The sequence below is a fragment of the Lagenorhynchus albirostris genome, chromosome 6, assembly GCF_949774975.1.
Source record: "Lagenorhynchus albirostris chromosome 6, mLagAlb1.1, whole genome shotgun sequence".
In the NCBI taxonomy this organism is placed as follows: Eukaryota; Metazoa; Chordata; class Mammalia; order Artiodactyla; family Delphinidae; genus Lagenorhynchus; species Lagenorhynchus albirostris.
Window position 1 is genome coordinate 14,360,377 of NC_083100.1, and position 20,265 is coordinate 14,380,641.

General features: G+C 41.9%; 1 protein-coding gene across 4 annotated transcripts in view; it reads left to right on the plus strand.

Annotated features, from left to right (window-relative positions):
• WDFY1 (WD repeat and FYVE domain containing 1) overlaps positions 1-20,265 on the plus strand; it is a 49,402-nt gene that overhangs the window by 19,222 nt on the left and 9,915 nt on the right. For 3 of the 4 annotated variants that reach the window (XR_009541033.1, XM_060151973.1, XM_060151971.1), the window contains exons 3-8: positions 2,194-2,267; positions 9,029-9,083; positions 10,575-10,725; positions 12,308-12,420; positions 14,246-14,372; positions 16,526-16,631. Coding sequence is in view for 3 of the 4 variants with exons in the window: in XM_060151973.1 (XP_060007956.1) it covers positions 2,194-2,267; positions 9,029-9,083; positions 10,575-10,725; positions 12,308-12,420; positions 14,246-14,372; positions 16,526-16,631 (626 nt within the window). In the remaining variant the exon portion in view is untranslated. The remainder of the gene's footprint in view (positions 1-2,193; positions 2,268-9,028; positions 9,084-10,574; positions 10,726-12,307; positions 12,421-14,245; positions 14,373-16,525; positions 16,632-20,265) is intronic. The other variant, XM_060151972.1, reaches the window with a different exon arrangement.

Genomic DNA, 20,265 nt, shown 5'->3' on the forward strand with positions numbered 1-20,265 from the left:
GTACTATGTTATGAAATCATCACAACAGCTATATAAGGTAGATGATATTTTCACCATTTCGTAGACAAGGAAACTGAGGCCAGAGGTTGGAATTCCAGTTCATGCCCACCTGACTCCAAAACTGTGCTGCTCACCGCAATATGGGGTGGGTCCACAAACTTTTTCTGCAAAGGGCCAGACATAAATATTAGGCTTTATGGGCCAAACAATCTCTGTGGCAACTTCTCAACTCTGCCGTTGTAATGTGAAAGCAGCCATAAGGAATACATAAATGAAAGAGCCTGACGATATTCCAGAAAACCCTTTGTTTACAAAACTAAAGTTTTAAGCATATGATTTTAGACTGCAATGGTGCCTTTTTAAAAGGTCACTGATTTGAAAGATGATTTGTGTTTTGCTTATTTATAAAACTATGTGGGGCTTCCCCGGTGGCACAGTGGTTGAGAGTCCGCCTGCCCATGCAGGGGACACGGGTTCGTGCCCCGGTCTGGGAGGATCCCACATGCCGCGGAGCGGCTGGGCCCGTGAGCCATGGCCGCTGAGCCTGCGCGTCCGGAGCCTGTGCTCCGCAGCGGGAGAGGCCACAACAGTGAGAGGCCCGTGTACCGCAAAAACAAACAAACAAACAAACAAAAGAAAACTATGTGAACATTCACATTAAAAAATATATATATGTGTAGTTTATCTCAGTAGAAGCTTCCCTTCTAGGAAAAAAGCCAGGACATTTTTAGATACACAGCAAACTAGTGAGGCTTTTTTTAAAAAATATGTGAGAATTCTCTAGTCTTATAAAATTACTCAGCACATTGTAATTTTTACGCAAAAGATTTTAACATGTTTATGTACAGTTAGTTATAGGATTGGGCATAAAAAGAATTGAAAAGAAGCTTAAAACTAAAGCATTAAGATTTAGTACCAACTGAAAAGCAAGCAAAAATGATGACAGTGAATCTTTAAAATCATCAAAGAGATTTGATTTCTCAAAGATAATTTTATGCGTGGTTATTAAAAAGCACTTTTTATGAAGATACATATATCTTTGTGGTTATAATTCTTAAACATTATCGTTCTTTGTAGTTTGAAACATCAATATGGTGGATAAGGGTGTACAAACTTGTAGTCAGTTCTAATTGTTTTGTGTGTAGACAGTTTTGGTCTCTACATTTCAACGAGATAGTTTTTTGAATGCACCTGAAATGGTCTGATCACACAGCTGTGTTTCTGCCTTTGAGTACGACTCAGTTTTGTAGTTTATTTTCTTCCTTTGGTGGAGAATATCAGCCATTGTAGTTAGAGAACTTTAAACTGTTTGCAAATGGTAACTTCATTTATAAGATTTTTCTCTTTTACTTTTTTTAAGAAGTTTTATTTCAAAATAAACTCAAGTTTGTTTGTTTATTTCCTAGCATGCATTTCTTTCCACAGTCAATTAAAATTCTTAAGCCTGAAGTGAACCCAAACATTTCTTTTTCCAAATGTTCCATATTCTAAATCACTTTAATTCTGATTTTTAGCAGAGGAGACGATTTAGAGTTTCTCCTTTGTGAAACTCATTCTCTGGCCCATGCTTTCTGGCAGAAGACTATGTAGAAGCTGGAAGAGGGGTGCATACCTGGGAAGAGTCGGGGCTGTCCTAGTCACATGACATGCTGTGGGCAGAGACATGTCTACCCCTCACAACGCGTTCCCACAAACTGGGGTTGTATGAGTCATCGCAAAACGGAACATTTTTTTCATCATTGGGAAAAAAAACCAAGTAATCCCAAAGTGGCTTTCCCAGCTTGCTCACATGCCACGGAAAGGGAATTGTGGTGCCGGGAACCCTTCTTTCCACAGATGCCAGGTGCTGTTTTACCTGTGATGGGGAAGCGGGAGGGGCAGGATGACCTGCGGAATTTGGGTAGCAGATCACCTACTCTAAGCACTGGACCCCAGACCATTCCAGAAACAGGTGGGAGTTTCAAGCAGATGAAACTTCATGGAGCTCGCTTCACCCAAAGTTATAAAAGTAACTTGGAAGATTGTTAAAACTTTACACTAAGACAACAGAATTTTAGTAATATTTCTTTTTATAAAGCGTTTCTGCCCTCTTCCTTTGAACCTAAGTTTTATGGCTCTTTTTAATAATGTCCCTGGAACAATGACTCACCATGCTTAGCTTTGCGCGTAACGTGGTTTTTGTCTTTCTGGCAGCTCCTTGCTCGGCCATGGCTTACCATCATGACAGCAGACGGATATTTGTGGGCCAGGATAACGGAGCCGTGATGGTAGGTAGCCTCCAGGATGTATTCATTATACTGACCTCCTGTGTTCACTCCTGTTGGACAGTGTACGTAAAGCTAACAATGAACGCCTGCTTGTTTGGCATTAGAAAATGTTTCATTCAGTACAGATGTTAGGCCTAAAAATGGATTGATTTTAGTTAGTGCTTAATTGTAAACTACAGATCTTCCTCAACTTACTGATAAACCCTGATAAATCCATTGTAAGTTGAAAATATCATAAGTTGAAAATACATTTGGGACTTCCCTTGTGGAGCCGTGGTTAGGAATCCTCCTGCCAATTCAGGGGACACGGGTTCGATCCCTGGTCCGGGAAGATCCCACGTGCCGCAGAGGAGCTAAGCCTGTGTGCCACAACTACTGAGCCTGTACTCTAGAACCTGCAAGCCACAACTACTGAGCCCGCGAGCAACAACTACTGAAGCCTGCGCACCTAGAGCTCGTGCTTCGCAACAAGAGAACCCACAGTAATGAGAAGCCCGTGCACCGCAACGAAGAGTAGCCCCTGCTCGCCACAACTAGAGAAAGCCCGCACGCAGCGACGAAGACCCAACGCAGCCAAAACTTAAAAAAAAAAAATTAATTAATTAATAAAAAAAGAAAATGTATTTAATACACTTAATCTACTGAATATCACAGCTTAGCCTAGCCTACCTTAAACGTGCTCAGAACACTTACATTAGCCTACAGTTGGGCAAAATCACCTAACACAAAGCCTATTTTATAATAAAGTATTGAATATCTCATGTAATTATTGAATACCATACTGAGAGTGAAGAACAGAATGATTGTGTGAGTCTGGAATGATGGTAAGTGTGTTGGTTGTTAACCTTCATGATCACATGGCTGAGCGGGGCTGCGGCTGCCCCTCCCCAGCATCACGAGAGAGGATCGTATGGCATATCAGTCACCTGGGAAAAGATCAACATTAATCGAAGCGTGGTTTCTACTGAAGGCGCGTTGCTTTAGCACCATCATAAAATTGAAAAATCATAAGTTGAACCATCGTAAGTCAGGGACCATCTGGAGTTCCATGGAGCTCTGAATGCTGTCATGATTGATGGTTTGGTGCTCAGTCTAGCCCACAAAGTACAACCTTCGTACAGGGGACGTGAGTCCTGTAGCAGCCCTGATCCCTGAACCCATGAAGGAGGAGGCTGGGGCAAAGAAAGTGTGGGAGAGAGCGCACGCACGCGTGTGTGTGTGTGTGTGTGTGTGTGTGTGTATAAGGTGAGAAGGAAGGAAAATAAGACTAGGGACTAGTCATTCAGCCAACAGCTCATATAACTCTTTGAGTCTCTACATCTCAAACTGTCTTTGGTGAAGGACCAGATAGTTAAATTTTCAGTTTATTATAGATTAGTTGTGGGTAAAACTGTGTGTGTATGCATATATTTAATGGAGATGTAATTCATATACCATAAAAGTCACCAGTTTAAAGTGTGCAATTCATTGGTCTTATAGTATAGTTACAAGATCATGCAACTGTTAATACTCTAATTCCACAACATTTTTATCAGCTCCTCCAACCCCCGAAAAAAAGAAATCCCGCACCCATTAGCAGTCACACTACAGTCCCCTTTCCTTCAGCTCCTGGCAGTAACTAATCTACTTTCTGAATTCAGAGATTTGCTTATTCTAAACATTTTATGTAAATAGAATCATATAAGGTGTATATCCTTTTATGTCTGGCTTCTTTCACTTAGCGTAATATTTTCAAGGTTCATCTATGTTGTAACTTGAATTAATACTTCGTTCCTTTTTGTGGTAGAATAATATTCTGTTACATAGATATACCACACTTTGTTTATCCATTCACTAGTTGATGGATAGTTGGGTTGTTTCTACCTTTTGGCTATTATGAATAATATTACTATGAATAGTCGCATAACAGTTTGTGTGTGAACCTAAGTTTTCAATTTTATTGGGTATATACACCTAGGAATGGAATTGCTGGGTCATATGGTAACTCTGTACTTAACTTTTTACAGAACTGCCAAAGTTGCTATACCATTTTACGTTCCCAACAGCAATATATAAAGGTTCTAAGTTTTTTACATATTTACCAACACTTGTTATTTTCTGGGTTTGTTTTTGTTTTATTATGGACATCCTAGTCGGTGTGAAGCGGTATCTCATTACGGTTTTGATTTGCATTGCCCTGATAGCTAGTGATCCTGAGCATCTTCTCATGTGCTTGTTAGTCGTTTGTATATCTTCTTTGGAGAAATATCTATTCAAGTCCTTTGCGTTTTTTTTTTTTCTTAAATTGTTGAGTTGTAAAATACTTGGACCTTCAGCTTGGAAGAGTTTCACCAGTGAAACCGCCTGATCCTGGGCTTTTCGTCCTGGGAAGTTTTTTGAGTGCTAATTTAATCTGTTTACTTGTTATGGGTTTTCTATTTCTTCTTCAGCCAGTGTTTGTTGTTTATGTCTTTTTAAGAGTTTGTCCATTTTATCTAGCTTATCTAATTTGTTGGCATGTAATTGTTCATAGCAGCCTTTACAGCCCTTTTTCTTTCTGTAAGGTTTATAGTAACGCTCCCCCTTTCATTACTGAATTTAGTAGTTTGAGTCGTCTCTCTCTTTTTCTTTCCCACTCTGGCGAAATGTGTGTTAATTTTGTTGATTTTTTTCAAAGAACCAGTTTTGATTTAATTGATTCTCTATTGTTTTTTTCGATTCTCTGATAATGTATTTCAACTCTATTATTTTTCCTTCGGTTTGCTTTGAGTTTAGTTTGCTGGATTGATATTTTGGGTATTACATTGTTGATTGAGAAAATTTGCTGGTTTGTCTGCTTGGATGTCATAATAATATTAAATTGCTGTAAAGGCTTCTGAACACACATTCCCTATTTCTCTGCTTCTTTCATCAGGACCAGTGGTCCGCAGACTGCGCTTTGAGTACCACTGCTTTATAGAACTGCACACAGAGCAGTGAGAGCACAGACCGGTGCCTGCACCTGGCCAGCCTGTTACTGTGCTGAGTCATAGAGGATGGCTAGGAGTTAACCAGGAAAGAGGGAGGAGGACTTCCAGACGCAGAGGACAGCATGAGCAAAGACAGAGGGGTTTTCAAAGTCAGGGTGTGCGCAGGGAACAAGAATGAAGCAGCTTGGCAGCGTGAAGCACATAAGACTGAAGAGATGGCTGGAGCGGGTCACAGAGAGCCTTGCATTCAGCACTAGGTGTCATGCAGAGTGCTAGTTAAGAAGAAGGTAGACATGGTCCCTGCTCTCAGGAGCCTTACGGTCTCATGGGAGGGACAGGTAATATACAAGTAAACACGAAATTACAGGTTGTGGTAGGTGCTGTGAAGAAGTGAACGGGCGCAGTGAAAGAGGGAATCCAGAGAGATGTGTGGCCCCGCTCGTAGCAAACAGAATCCACGGGTGTGACATTCAGCTGAGGCCTGAAGGGCAGGTAGGAGACAGCCAGGTAGAGCCAGAGTAAGTTTTCCGGAAGTGAAGGTCCAAGTAAAGACTCGAGGCAGGAAGATCTCTGTGTCTGAGGACGTGAAGGGGGTCGTCTTGGCTGGATGGTGCTGAGCGACGGGGCAGGACGAGGGGCGATGGGACAAGTGGGCTGAGGCCAGGTCACGCAGGGCCTTGTGGGTCTGGGTGAAGTTTTAAGTTTTGTAAATCTGTGGGAAGCGCTTACAGGGTTTTCAGCAGAAGAATGGCGTGATTTAATTTACATTTTTAAAAGATCACTCTGGCTGCTGAGTGGAGAGTGGATCGAGGGGCCACAAGAGTGGAGGCGGGAACGTCAGGTGTTGTCGCTTTCTGGGTGAGAGGGCAGTGGCAGTGATGATGGACAGAAGCAGATGACGGACATACATCTGTGGCAGGTTGGGTGTGGGGAGGGGAGGAAGGGCAGCAACTCAGGTGACGGCCAGGTTTCTGGCTTGAGTAACTGCTAGACAGAGGTATCATTTATTGAGAAGAGAAAGGCTTAGGGGTATGTGGGGAGAGGGGGCATTTAGAGGGAAAGAAGACAGTGAGGAACCAGCTGTACAGTTGAGATACCAGTGAGACAACCAATGGCGATGCGGAATTGGCATTGGATTTGCAGGCCTGGAGCCCAGTGGGAGCCCGGGCTGGGGAGTCATCTGCACATAGGGCATCTTTCAAGCCATAAGAATAGCTGTGATCGGGCTTCCCTGGTGGCGCAGTGGTTGAGAGTTCGCCTGCCGATGCAGAGGACGCGGGTTCGTACCCCGGTCCGGGAGGATCCCACATGCCGCGGAGCGGCTGGGCCCGTGAGCCATGGCCGCTGAGCCTGCGCGTCCGGAGCCTGTGCTCCGCAACGGGAGAGGCCACGGCGGTGAGAGGCCCGCGTACCGCAAAAAAAAAAAAAAGAATAGCTGTGATCTCCTGGGGAGAGAATGAGAAAAGACAGGCCCCAGGCCTGAGTCCTGAATGACTGATTTAGGAGCGGGGTTGATGAGGAAGGCAGCCAGGAAGGAAGGGGAAATGGTGATCCTGCGTGTGCATTAAGGAGCCTGGACTACATCGTGTAAGCCGAGTTTCCCAGGCTTGCACAGTCAGTCATATTTATCATTTAGGGGACCTCCTGAAATTCGCGTTGCCTGGCTCCATGCCAGACCCACAGCTTCAGAAGCACTAGGGAGGGGCCTGGGAATCTGTATTTTAGCAAGTCCTTTCGGTGACCCTTCGGATCGAGTGCATTAGGGAATCACTGCATGATGGGGAGCCATTGAGGAGCATCAAGTCGGGGAGGATGGAACGGTCAGGTGTCTGTCTGTTTGCTTAGTGTGCCGATATGTGGAAGATGTTTGATTAGATGTAGGTGTTTAATAGAGAGCAGTGCTGATAAGATGGCATCCGGTTTCTAGCCAAGATGATGGTGAACGGTTAGCTGCTCCCTGAGACAGAAGACATGCTGATATTGAGGGGAAAGGTGTCAGGTTCAGTTTTGACAGTTGGATTCATGTGCCCAAGGGGTTGGCCTGGGCTGGGGTTGGGAGTCCTCCCAATTTAGGTCTCAGTGGAGACCACGCCTGTGGCTGGCATCAATTAGGGATAGCGGGTACGACGAGAAGAGCAGAGGGCCAAGGTCATGTTCCCTGGGGAATATCAACGTTTAAGAGAATGTCAGGGGGGTGGGAACCCACAGGGGAGACAGAGACGGAATGGGCCATGTGGGAAGAGGGCCTAAGATCAGAGCAGGGACACGACCTTGGGGATGGCAGCTAGACAGCAGCTGGTGGTTGCAGGGAGAACCCTTCCCATGCAGCGGGGGTGGTGCCCTGCGGTGCGGTGGATTCACGAGTGACCGGGGTGAGCAGCTAGAGACCCTGAACGCGGTGAGTGTGGGCTCATCTGTAGAGAAGGTTTTGGCTGAGTAGGGGATGAAGAAAGTTTGGGTATCGTTAAGACAATTTTGTTGTTTTTTTGTTTACTTGTTTTGCTTTTTAAAGTAAAGGAGAAGAAGCCTTGAGTGTGTTTAAGGGCCAAGAAAGAAAGCCAAGAGAAAGGACAGGCTCTCCGCTTAAGCAGTTCACGCAACAGTGGGCAGCCGGGGAGGGCTGGGGAGCTGCGGTCTTGGGGGTCAGCACCCACCTGCTTGGGGCTGCTGTGTATACGTTGTGTAGTGATAAATGCCAGTGGTCTTGTTTTTCTCCCTCTGAAGATTTTATAGGAATATCGTGGCGATGTGTGCACACATATAATGAGAAGCCACGAGTGCAAGCCTCAAATGCCTTCTCCAGTGGCGGTAGTGGTCATGCATTTATTTCTCTAGGGACCATTCTTGTGGCTCGTGGTTCAAGGGTACTCTCTGCAGTTATAGGATGGCATATAAAAACCCTTATAGCTCCTCAGTGGAAAGGAGCAATGTAAATTCAATTTATTATTAGTTAGTATGAATCTATTGATTTCCCCCAAGTAGAAATTAGTACGTATAAAATGCTGATACCTTTTTGTACTTTGTGAAAAACCAAGATGGAGGACAAGGAATCAGTATTCCTTTGTGGGGTTTTTTTTTTTTTCTTCCTGACCAATCAGCAATTCATAATGTCCATGTTATCGAGACCCTTAAGGACTTACCAATTTAGCGCTGATCAATAGAATTTTTAATTAGTGCTTTTTCTTTAGAGTTTTATCTTCTCAGTTTTATGCTGAGGCTCATTTTCTCATTAAGAAATATGTACTTTTAATTTTTTCCTAGTTATAAGGTATTACATAGTCTATATAAATTTTGGAAGATACAGGAGTATTAAAAAAAAAACCACCCACAGTGTCTAAATTTCCTTTTTAGTGTGTGTTTATATATTAAGTATACGTAATTTTCCTCTTCTATTGCCTCAGATACCCAATGCCTTATTTTCATTAGTGCTGAGAATTCTGTTAGTAATGGGTCTTTGTAGTTTTACTTTGTATGTGTCATCTTGAGGAAATTCTAGTGAAGCCAAGAGAGCAAAATTAACAAGATACCTCCTTTGCAATTAGAGGGAGAGGAAATACAGAGCACTCATTTGTAGAGGAAGAATTGGACAAAAATGCTGTGCTGGTCAGCAGCACTTTCTTTACTTGTCTGGTTCCAAAAGAAATGGTAACCCGAGGACAGGACCAAGAAGCAATTCCCTACTGTTCTTACGTAGCTAATCTTGAGTCCCAAGGCTGGTGGTGGCCATTTTTGGATTTTACTTCCTTTTGAAAGTTAAGGTCCTGTTGTTTTTAAAACCATAACTGTTTTCTTATTGCATGTGTTTACTTTTAGGAATTTCACGTTTCTGAAGATTTTAATAAAATGAACTTTATCAAGACCTACCCAGGTAATTATAATACACACACACACACAACTAGAATACCATGTCTTATGATCAAAATTAGGTTTTCACATTAACTTTTTAAAAGTGTTGTTACCCCAGTTATGTGGGAGGCTATTAGCTCATCAGAGTTATTTACCGTCCTTTTCCTGCTCATTAACATTTGAAATGTTGTATAGTATTCCATTGGGTGCAGATTTAATTTAACCATTCCTCTGTTTTTGAAAATGTATACTGCTTCCATTTTTTGATAACACATACTAACATATATGATGGTGTGTATATGTGTGTATACATATCTGTGAGTGTGTCTATTTCATATATATGTATATACACATATGTGTGTGTGTGTGTGTGTGTGTCCTTGATGGTTACTCTTACTCTAATTCTGTAACTCATTACTTCTATTTAAGACAGATTACTAAAAGTAGAATAACTGGGTCAAACTTTAAAACTTTTTTTAATACTCTGGATTTATTTTGCAAAACTCTTTCCAGCAATAGTGTAAATTTTTAATGAGTGGTGATTGAGAGTGCCTGTTCATTAAGTCTATATTGATCTTTATAAATGTTTATTGCCAGTTTGATAGTCAAAAATTGTTCTCAGTTTTAAAATTATTTAGGCTTTATTTAATGTTGGCCATTTGTCATGTTTTATGAATATCTGTTCATGATTTTGCCCATATTTCCTGGGAGTTGTAGTATTTTCTGATTTTTCTGATTAATTTATGAGAGCCCCTCCGTTTTTCTGAAGCAGCCTACACAGCTGAGAGCAAGGTCAGAAGTGTCTCTGTCTAGCCTCTGACTTCATTCGTCAAACTGGGCATTTATTAAACACCAGCTGCATGCAAGATCCTGTTCCAGATAAAGTAGACAGGTCACTGCCCTGGTGTGGCTTGCAATTGACCTGGAAATACAAATATTCTAGAAGTTAGATAATAGAACACCTTCCTCATGCTCAGCTATTGCTTTGGGATGCAGAACTTTACAAATGCTTCATCTTAAAAATAATACAAAGTTAATTTCAGAAAATCTCCGTTGCCCTTTTTTACAATGCCACTGTTTATTCTAAAGAGTCAAAACACTAAAGGTATAGACAATAAAAAACAAACAAACCTATTCTGTTGAGATAAGACTGCTGTTTTCCCTATGGAATTCATTGAGAGTTGTATGTGTGTTTTTTAATCAGTTCTCTAATATATTATTTGAATCCCTCTTGAGCCTTACTCTGTAATGATTTGTAGCTTTTGATGGTCTTCCCCGTAGGGAGGCAGAGGGCAGGGCCACGGAGAGCCTGCGATAGATCTTGGGTTGGGGCGGGCAGATGCTCCGCAGCCTGTTTGGAGTGCGGGCATCTCCGGGATAGGACTGCTGAGCCTGTGAGTCTGCAGGCCAACCAAGTGGAGAAGGGGAGCCTCAGTTCACACCCATAGAGACTGGACTCCAAAGGTCACGTTTCTTCCTGAAGGGCGCAGACTTTCCCTTTCTGCCCCCGCAGCTCATCAGAACCGGGTGACCGCGATTATCTTCAGCCTGGCCACAGAGTGGGTGATCAGCACGGGTCACGACAAGTGCGTCAGCTGGATGTGCACCCGCAGCGGGAACATGCTGGGGAGGCACTTCTCCACCTCCTGGACTTCGTGTCTGCAGTATCCTTCCCTGCAGCGCCTCCCGGTCTCAGCAGCTAGTTCTGAATCTGCTTGGAAATTGCTGATTGAGATCCAAAGACTGTACGATTCCTACATATTTCACATAAAATCTAAGAATTTCTATCTCTGCTTTTTTGCTATAAAGTCGGTTTATTAAAGATAATAGCTAAATGAATTGCTCTTCTCTGCTGGGATGTGCTCTAGGTGTTTTAATACAAAATCTCGGAAAACCTAAACCTCATTAGCGCAGACCCCTCCCTTCACTCCTTTGCTTTTCAAAGTGAAAGAAAAGACTTTCTGTTGTAGAAAGAAAGAAAGAAAGGAACGACTCTTCTGGTGATGGTTTCTTTGCAGACCCCACAGGAGAACATAAGAAGGGTCTGTGACCCTGGAGTTCATAAATGGGCTACAGTGTGTTTGGAGAGGGTTCATAATCCTTATAATACTCGCAAAGTTGCCTCAGGATGCCCCAAATGTTACAGAATTGCCGCTCTCAAATTTTTCTACTGCTCTGTGGGATTTGTTTCACGTAGCGCTCCCTCTTGCCTAAGGCTGCCTGTGGTATCTGTGTATCTTAGTGATGGCAAGGTCAAGGCTGTCAGCAACAGACAAATGCCCCGCAGTAGTTTCTCTTTGAGAGTTGGGCGTCTGGTGTAGTAAAACTTTTTTCTTCCATTGAAAGCCTTTATAAAAAAATGTGTGCTACAAATGAATGCACAGCATGAGATATTTAAAATAGTACCACATGCTTTAGAATCAAGCAAGGGAAGACTACTCAGATGTATCAAGTGCTAAATAAGTTTTTCTGTTATGTGTTTGGCTTTCGTTTGGATTGATAGAAAATGGCACCGAATCACATAATCATGGCCCAGCCTGTGGTCCTCCTTTTGATCTATGTTTTGGAATTAAAATAGTAGTTATCTTATTGTGGGTAAACTACTGATTTGCCACAAATGTCTATGGCCATAAAGCGACCAAGAAAGTAATGAGTTGTTGCCAATAGTTAATATATGTTTAAATTTAAAGTTTACTACTACCCCAAATGACTGCCGTTTGGATGATTAAAATTAAAACTTCACAGCAATTTAAACCATCCTCTTCACTTAACGCTAAATCATCTAGGCCCCCCAGAAGGATGGGTTCATGTCCATATTTGCTGTCAGTTTTACACCATTTCCAGAGATATTTCATGAAAAGCAGTTTTCTTCCAGTTCTTTTTGGCTGTTTTCATTATTGAGCATTTTACTTTTTAACACTTAGTTATACTTTGCTTATAGTCACTTGTTTTTATGTCTGTCTTCCCCATCAGCTCTTAACTTTTTTGTTGCCAATTCCCAGGATACTGGTTGGAATAGTAACAGCTACTCAGTGAATTCTTGTTGAATGAATGAATATTAATTTTCCTGATAATTCTAGCTTAAAACGTTCTTTTTCTTCAATATTTACACGTTGTGTGATTTTCAGCTGGGTACTTCTTTTCTCGTAGTTTTAGGTGTGTCGCGTATTCTCTTTAGAATGCACATTTTCTTCTTTATAACTTTGAGGTGGATTGTGTCATACGTCCTTGACTGCGTCTCCACAGATACGACTTTGATACTCAGTATGCTTTTGTCGGCGACTGTTCTGGACAGATCAGCCTGCTGAAGCTTGAACAGAGCTCCTGTTCAGTTATTACCACCCTTAAAGGACATGAAGGTAGGCTGTATAATCACCGCCGTTTTTCACCTAATTCGGGCATCCAGATTTAGTTCTCAGCTCTGTGGTTTCACGAATGATCACCTCCTTATGATCTGTCAGATTTCAATCCGATCGACCAGATAGGGGGATTAAATCTCAAAAGGTCTCAAAGAGTGAAAACTAAGTGAAGGCAGGGTGTTGGGGAGAGTTTCGTGTTGTCCAAATCCCTTCTAGATTCCTTGTGTGGATAATACTTTCTATTTTGTTTACCTTTGAAATTAAATTATTTTTGAAGACCTTTTCAAATGTCTTATAAATGGTGAGACCTTTGGAAGAATGTTGTTATTACTGTTTCAAATTTGTCACTTTCTAGGACACCAAGCAAGATGTAGTAGGTGAGTACAATTAGAAGAAATGTATGAGCTGGTTCTGTCTCTACTTGGGAAACATCCCCGGGGGAGGGACGGCGGGAAAAGAATGACTGGGTGGAATTTTATTATTTCTGTAGGGTGGTGAGTTGGCCGGGCTTTGTGGAAAGGCTTTAAAACTCAATCGGCTATATTGAGTCACAAATTAGAAGCTCCGAGGCCATCTGGTTCACATCGAAGAATTGGGGGTTTGTTGAAGGAATTAATGATGGACTTATTTATGAAAATAGTGTTTTTAAGTGTAACAAGTTAAATGTCCTCCATAGCTAAGCTATTTATGGAAAACCGTGTCTATCAGATCAGGGACCTTGAAGGGGAAAAGGGAGAGAGAAGGACAGTAAGTTTGAATAGATTTAGGCAGGAAAGCACAGGCAGAAACCACTTTCTGTTTATGACTAATGGTCTCATGATCCCCATGCTGTTAAGTATTCTCTGGGTTGCTAAGGGCAGAGCGTGTTCTGATAACTACTTAGCAGTGTTCATGTAGAAGGACCTTGCTTGTCTGCTATTAGGCCTCTAGCTGAAGTGCATGGGGCATAGGATCAAACAGGGTCAGGATTTCTGCAAAGTTGATCCCTGAAGCCAGTTTTGCACAATACTTCTTTTTTCACTTTCGTTAAGCTTCTGTGAGAAACTAGTCTCTGTTGGTTGGTTTTGAATGTGGCTTTATCAGTTTTCTGTATACCCACCAAAAATATTATTAGCTTGTGTGACTGGTTCAATTTTATTAAGTTTATTAATAGTTTTTTTCTAGGCAAGCAGCAGTCAATGGAACAATGAAGAGATCTGTTGAAAGAGAAATCTGTAGAAAGAAAGATTTTCCCAAGGATATCAAATTTAATAAGTTTAGCCAATATAGAGTGTGAAATGTAGGGTTTGGATTTTTTTACCTAAGTTCTCTGGCATAATTGTATGGTACACATGCATCTCTTTTTTTTTTCTCTGAGATACTTAATTCAGTTTTCTTAAACATAGGCATCCTGTGATAAGACACCTGCAAGGTCCCAGAGCCCTAGAATAATCTAGATTTTAATCTTATATACGGTAACCACAGAAAACTTCACTGCCTTTTCTCATTAGATATTGGTAGCTATTTTTTTTTCTTCAAAAGCTTTTTCTGAACTAACCCTCATATACAGCTATTCTATAATTTTTTGGTATAGACGGGGAAAATCTTCTTTAAACACATTTGTGTTCAAAGCAGTTTGATATACAACTGAAAATCCTAATCTTGTAGCTTGGGACAGCGGATGTGCTGTGCCTTCTCTGTGCCTCGTGATAAAGTGTTGAACGCCCTTTTGTGCAATGAAAATACATTTTTACTTAAAGATTCAGCTGGTCCTCGTTTGGTCTTCTGCCTCAGATGTGTATGTCCTGATGTAGAATTACATTTAGCCTCCCTCTCTCACGCCTAGGTAGTGTCGCCTGCCTCTGGTGGGACCCTATTCAACGGTTACTCTTCTCAGGAGCCTCTGACAACAGCATCATCATGTGGGACATCGGAGGAAGGAAAGGCCGCACACTCTTGCTCCAGGGCCACCAGTGCGTGACTGTTTGTGAGGGTGGGGAAAGAATCTGAGCTGGGGCAGGTCGGGGGAGGCGTTAGTATTCTGAGACTACTTTCTCCAAACCCCGTCTTTTAGCAGACAGTGAGCCCTGTTTGATAGGGCTCTCTCAGTCTGCTTCTAACTGCTTTTCCGTGAGGCCTGAGTGTCTGGTGTTCTGTAGCAAAAATAGAGGCCAGGGTTTTCTTCTTCCTTAGTCCATTGGTAGTAACTACCGTGCCGTTGGTAGTTTGATAGGGAATTGCATTGAATCCGTAGATTGCTTTGGGTAGTATAGTCATTTTCACAATGTTGATTCTTCCAATCCAAGGACATGGTATATTTCTCCATCTGTTTATGTCATCTTTGATTTCTTTCCTCAGTGTTTTATAGTTTTCTGAGTACAAGTCTTTCGCCTCCTTAGGCAGGTTTATTCCTGGGTATTTTATTTGTTTTGTTGCAGTGGTAAATCGGAATGTTTCCTTAATTTCTCTTTCTGATTTTTCCTTGTTGGTGTATAGGAATGCAAGAGATTTCTGTGCATTAATTTTGTATCCTGCAACCTTACCAAATTCACTGATTAGTTCTAGTAGTTTTCTGGTGGCATCTTTAGGGTTTTCTATGTATAGTATCATGTCATCTGCAAGCAGTGACAGTTTTACTTCTTCTTTTCCAATTTGTATTTATTTTATGTCTTTTTCTTCTCTGATTGCTGTGGCTAGGACTTCCAAAACTATGTTGAGTAAGAGTGGTGGGAGTGGGCAACCTTGTCTTGTTCCTGATCTTCGTGGAAATGCTTTCAGTTTTTCACCATTGAGAATGATGCTTGCTGTGGGTTTATCATATATGGCCTTTATTATGTTGAGGTAGGTTCCCTCTCTGCCCATTTTCTGGAGAGTTTTTATCATAAATGGGTGTTGAATTTTGTCAGAAGCTTTTTCTGCATCTATTGAGATGATCATACGGTTTTTCTTCTTCAATTTGTTCATATGGTGTATCATATTGATTGATTTCTGTATATTGAAGAATCCTTGCATCCCTGGGATAAATCCCACTTGATCATGGCGTATGATCCTTTTAACGTGCTGTTGGATTCTGTTTGCTAGTATTTTGTTGAGGATTTTTGCACCTGTGTTCATCAGTGACATTGGTCTATAATTTTTTTGTGTGTGATATCTTTTTCTGGTTTTGGTATCAGGGTGATGGTGGCTTCGTAGAATGAATTTGGGAGTGTTTCTCCCTCTGCAATTTTTTGGAAGAGTTTGAGAAGGATCGGTATTAGCTCTTCTCTAAATGTTTGATAGAATTCGCCTGTGAAGCTATCTGGTCCTGGAGTTCTGTTTGTTGGAAGATTTTTAATTACAGTTTCAATTTCATTACTTGTGATAGGTCTGTTTAAATTTCCTAATTCTTCCTGGTTCAGTCTTGGAAAATTGTACCTTTCCAAGAATTTGTCCGTTTCTTCGTGGTTGTCATTTTATAGGCATATAGTTGTTTATAGTAGTCTCTTATAATCCTTTTGCATTTCTGCAGTGTCAGTTGTGATTTCTCCTTTTTCATTTCTAATTTTATTGCTTTCGTCCTCTCTCTTTTTTTCTTGATGAGTCTGGCTAAGGGTTTATCAGTTTTGCTTATTTTCTCAAAGAACCAGCTTTTAGTTTTATTGATCTTTGCCATTGCTTTCTTCCTTTCTATTTCATTTATTTCTGCTCTGATCTTTATGATTTCTTTCCTTCTACTGACTTCGAGTTTTCTTTGTTCTTCTTTGTCTAGTTGCTTTAAGTGTAGGGTTAGATTGTTTATTTGAGATTTTTCTTGTTTCTTGAGGTGAGATTGTATTGCTATAAACAAGATGGCAGTGTGGGAAAACGTGGAGTTAGCGTCTCCCCACAAATAGGGCGCCTGCCGGCCGCTGGTGGGGGACTCTGACCTGCAGTTCTTAATGACTGATTAGTAGTGTTTATTTCATAGAAACTATTATTCTGTATAATAAGTTATAGAATGCCAATTAAAGTTTATACTGGGATCCAGATCATCAATGATAAAATGTCAGTTGCTGATTCCAACGAGGGGAGAGATTTGAGCCTGCATGAAGATGATGTCTGTGTTTTCCACATTGAGACACGTAACTGTTGTGTGTGCTGTTCGCAGTGACAGGGTGCAGTCGCTGTGTTACCTTCAGCTCACGAGGCAGCTGGTCTCCTGTTCCTCAGACGGCGGAATTGCAGTGTGGAACATGGATGTTAGCAGAGAGGAGGTAAGAGAGGGCGAGGCAGGGCTGACCAGGAGAGCTCCCACAGCCTGCCTCTTGGTTTTCTACCCGGTGACCGGAGACACCAGCCAAGGTGCAGGCAGTCCCAGCTCTTACTGGTTATCAGCTGACAGGGTCCTGCATGTCACTTTGCACTGCATTCACTACTCATTGGAGAGTTTCCACAGGGACAAGCGATATACACAGCCAGGGCATTTAGGCTGATTTTCACAGAGAAGGGCAAGGAGAGGACCCGGGAGATGGTCTGGCATGCGCAGGGGAGTGACTGTGGGGAAGCGCTCCGAGGTTGCACACCTGCCCTGGGGTCCCCGAGATGCGCACCAGGGGCATAGCTCCTCTGGGAAAATATATCTCTGTTCTCTGCTTTTATTTTCCACTGACTTCTGTTCCACTGAGTCCATGTCAACATAGTGTTCTTTTCAGGAGACCTGAGTTCTAAGTGCCTTAATTTCCCTGGGTCTCCGTTCCTTCTTCCATAAAGTGAAATGGTTGAATGAGATGACTTCTAAGGTCTCTTCCAATTCTTTAGACAGACACTCTATCTAAGCAATCTCTCTGTCTTTTTTTCTATTTTAAAGAATGCTGCAGTGAACATTTTTGACCTTGTCATTGTGTGATTGTTCAATTATTTATTTCAGACAAATTTCTGAAAATAGACCCTTTGGGTCAAGGATATGTGCATTCTGAATGCTTTTTATAGATGTTGTCAGATGATTTCCAGGCAGGATTTCCATTCTCATCTCTGCCAGCACAGGTATTTATCTGTCTTTTCCAAGTGGCGTTTAAAACCTGTGACGTAGATAGCGGAGTTGATTCCAGAGAAGATTTTAGTGTGAGGGGTGTTAAAGACTTATGGTTTAACTTCAGAAACATTTATTGAGCATCTAAAGGGTGGTCCTAAAGTCTGGAAACTTAGGTGCATATGCATCATAAATGATACTGCATTGCAGTACATACTGTATTGCATGATGTCACATGATGTGTTCCAGGTGCCGTCCTTTACGCAGCGTGTAGGTCAGTATGCTGCACACCTCTGTGGTGGACGCCAGGCATGAATGCAGCATTCCCACCCACCCCTGCATGCGTCTGCTTTGTGTTGCCTCTAATTACTTGTGAGTCTGATTCTCACTGAATAAACTCGCATCTTTAGTATACCCTAGGGACGTAATCAAAGGGGTTCAGTCTATTTAAAAGAAATAGCGGGCTTCCCTGGTGGCACAGTGGTTAAGAATCTGCCTGCCAATGCAGGGGACACGGGTTTGAGCCCTGCTCTGGGAAGATCCCACATGCCGTGGAGCAACTAAGCCCATGTGCCACAACTACTGAGCCCACGCGCCGCATCTACTGAAGCCCGCGTGCTCTGGAACCCGTGCTCCACAACAAGAGAAGCCACCGCAATGAGAAGCCCGCGCACCACAACGAAGAGGAGACCCCGCTCGCCGCAACTAGAGAAAGCCTGCACACAACAACGAAGACCCAACACAGCCAAAAATAATAAATAAATAAAAATAAATTTATAAAAAAAAATAAAAGAAATAGCAGTATTACTCACTTCCAGACTTTTTGATTACCATGCTTTATACACATAGATTCATACCTGCAAGAAGCTTGTAATCTAGTGAAGGAAACAGACTACCGTATAAATGATAAAATGCGGTCCATCATCTGGAGAAGTACCGACTGCTACTTTTTTAGTGACCTTGTAAGACAAGTCATAGAGGAAATCTTGACTGCATGTCTGCTGGTTAATTTCCCTTTTAGAATTTCCTAAAGATCTTTTGGTAAGGCTTAGAGTAACTTGTTATTAAACACATGTAACATTGGCTCGATATTACAGAATGTGTAATACTTTCTTTGCAAAGATTTATTTGAGCTGCGTTTTATATTTATCATCTGCTAGTTACATGCAACAGTGGCAGCTAGTATACTGTTCTATTTCCTAGACTCGGCCTGTTGTTTTTCAGTCTTATTCTGTGTTCCCTGGATCGTGAGGGAGGAGACCACTGGGGCCTGATGCTACTAGTGGCTCTTGTAAGGGTTTAACCGCTTGGATTTCAATCCACTCTTCTCATCCTTGGTAAGTTCTTTCAGATGTAGAAAGTAGAAGCAGAGTTCTTACCTTCAAGGTTATGTGAGTGTGGAGTTTATTTGTGCCTCTAGGGAAAGAAAAGACAGTCTTATCATTCCTGTGGGGGTCACTCTTTTCCTTGTAGTCACTTATGGAAGAGTACCCCAAATCACGAGCACACAGCTGGTAATACGTTTTGCTCTATGAGCTTTTCTGTCTCAATGGTTGGCAGTATTGGTGGGAAAGAAAATTATGTCAAAAAGATGCAGCATTTTTATTAGATTTTTTAGGGTTTTTTTTGTTGTTTTGTTTTGTTTCTACCAGCTGAGTAAATATTAGTGCAAAACTAAGCAACCTCCGATCTGTTAGATTCTGATCTTGAGTTAGGGTTTTGGACAATTTGTAGGACTTCATTAGGCACAGGCCTAGAGGATTAATCCCAGATTCTCTAGCCCCACAGTGTTCGCTGGAATTTCTTTCTGAGTCACCTGGAAACACCGACTGTGGAGTGTCCCCAGCCTACAGTGGCTGTCGGCCACCACACTGGCTGGTTGGAAGCAGATCTACCTCCCTGCCAGATTGTAATCAAAGGGACTCCTTTCTGGAAGTAGACGTGAGACATAAATGAGCAAGTAACAAGAATTAGAATGAATCCTCTTGAAATGAGAACTTTATTTGGAGCTAGTCGATCACAGAATGGGTACTATTTTATACATCAGTGCAGAGTAGATGAGCGCACCCATTAGCAGCAGCAGTGCATTGGGGTTATTCTTGTTACATCCTCTTTGTCCAGATTAGGCAGATGGAACAAGATGGAGAAAAGAGAGTGAAACAGAAAACTTGAATAATGTTCTCTTCAGCTCTTCTCAGCATAAAAGAAAACTTTGTCTCCTTAGAGAATAAGCATTTAATAGGATGGTTCATGATAGCTTACACCATAACACAATTCTATTAAAAGAAACAAAGTTATGTGTATTTCTTATATCAAAATATGTTTCCAAAAGTCTGTTTTTCTGAGTTCATTTTTTCATTTGTTATCTCAAATTATTTTAAGCATATTTTTTCTTCCCTCATGCCCCTCTGCCCTCCAGCTCAGCAGAGTAATATTCTTTCCTAACCCTTAGGCAGAAGCATGCTTCCTGAGGGCAGGAACTCAGTCCCCATTGGTTGTCCTACTCCAGAAACATGTTTGGAGACCCTGACATGTTGAAGTGAAGAGGACCATGTCCAGAGGCTGTGTGGAGCGCAGTGGACGAGTGCAGGGCCGTGGGCTGGACTCTTGGGTCTACTGGGAGCTCTACCCACTAACCAACCATGGACAGTCGCTTCAATCTCTGAGCCACAGTTTCTTTGCCTGTAAAATGGGGAGAATGTTGCTCTGTATCTCCTAGGGTTGTGTTGAAAATTAAGCAAAATAAGGCATATAAAACCCTGGGCACACACTGCTGGACTTATAAGACCCTTTGTATATACCAGGCATTATGCAAAACACTTCACCAACGTTGCCTCATTTAATCCTCACAGCCTTATGCGGTGTATACTCATACTTGA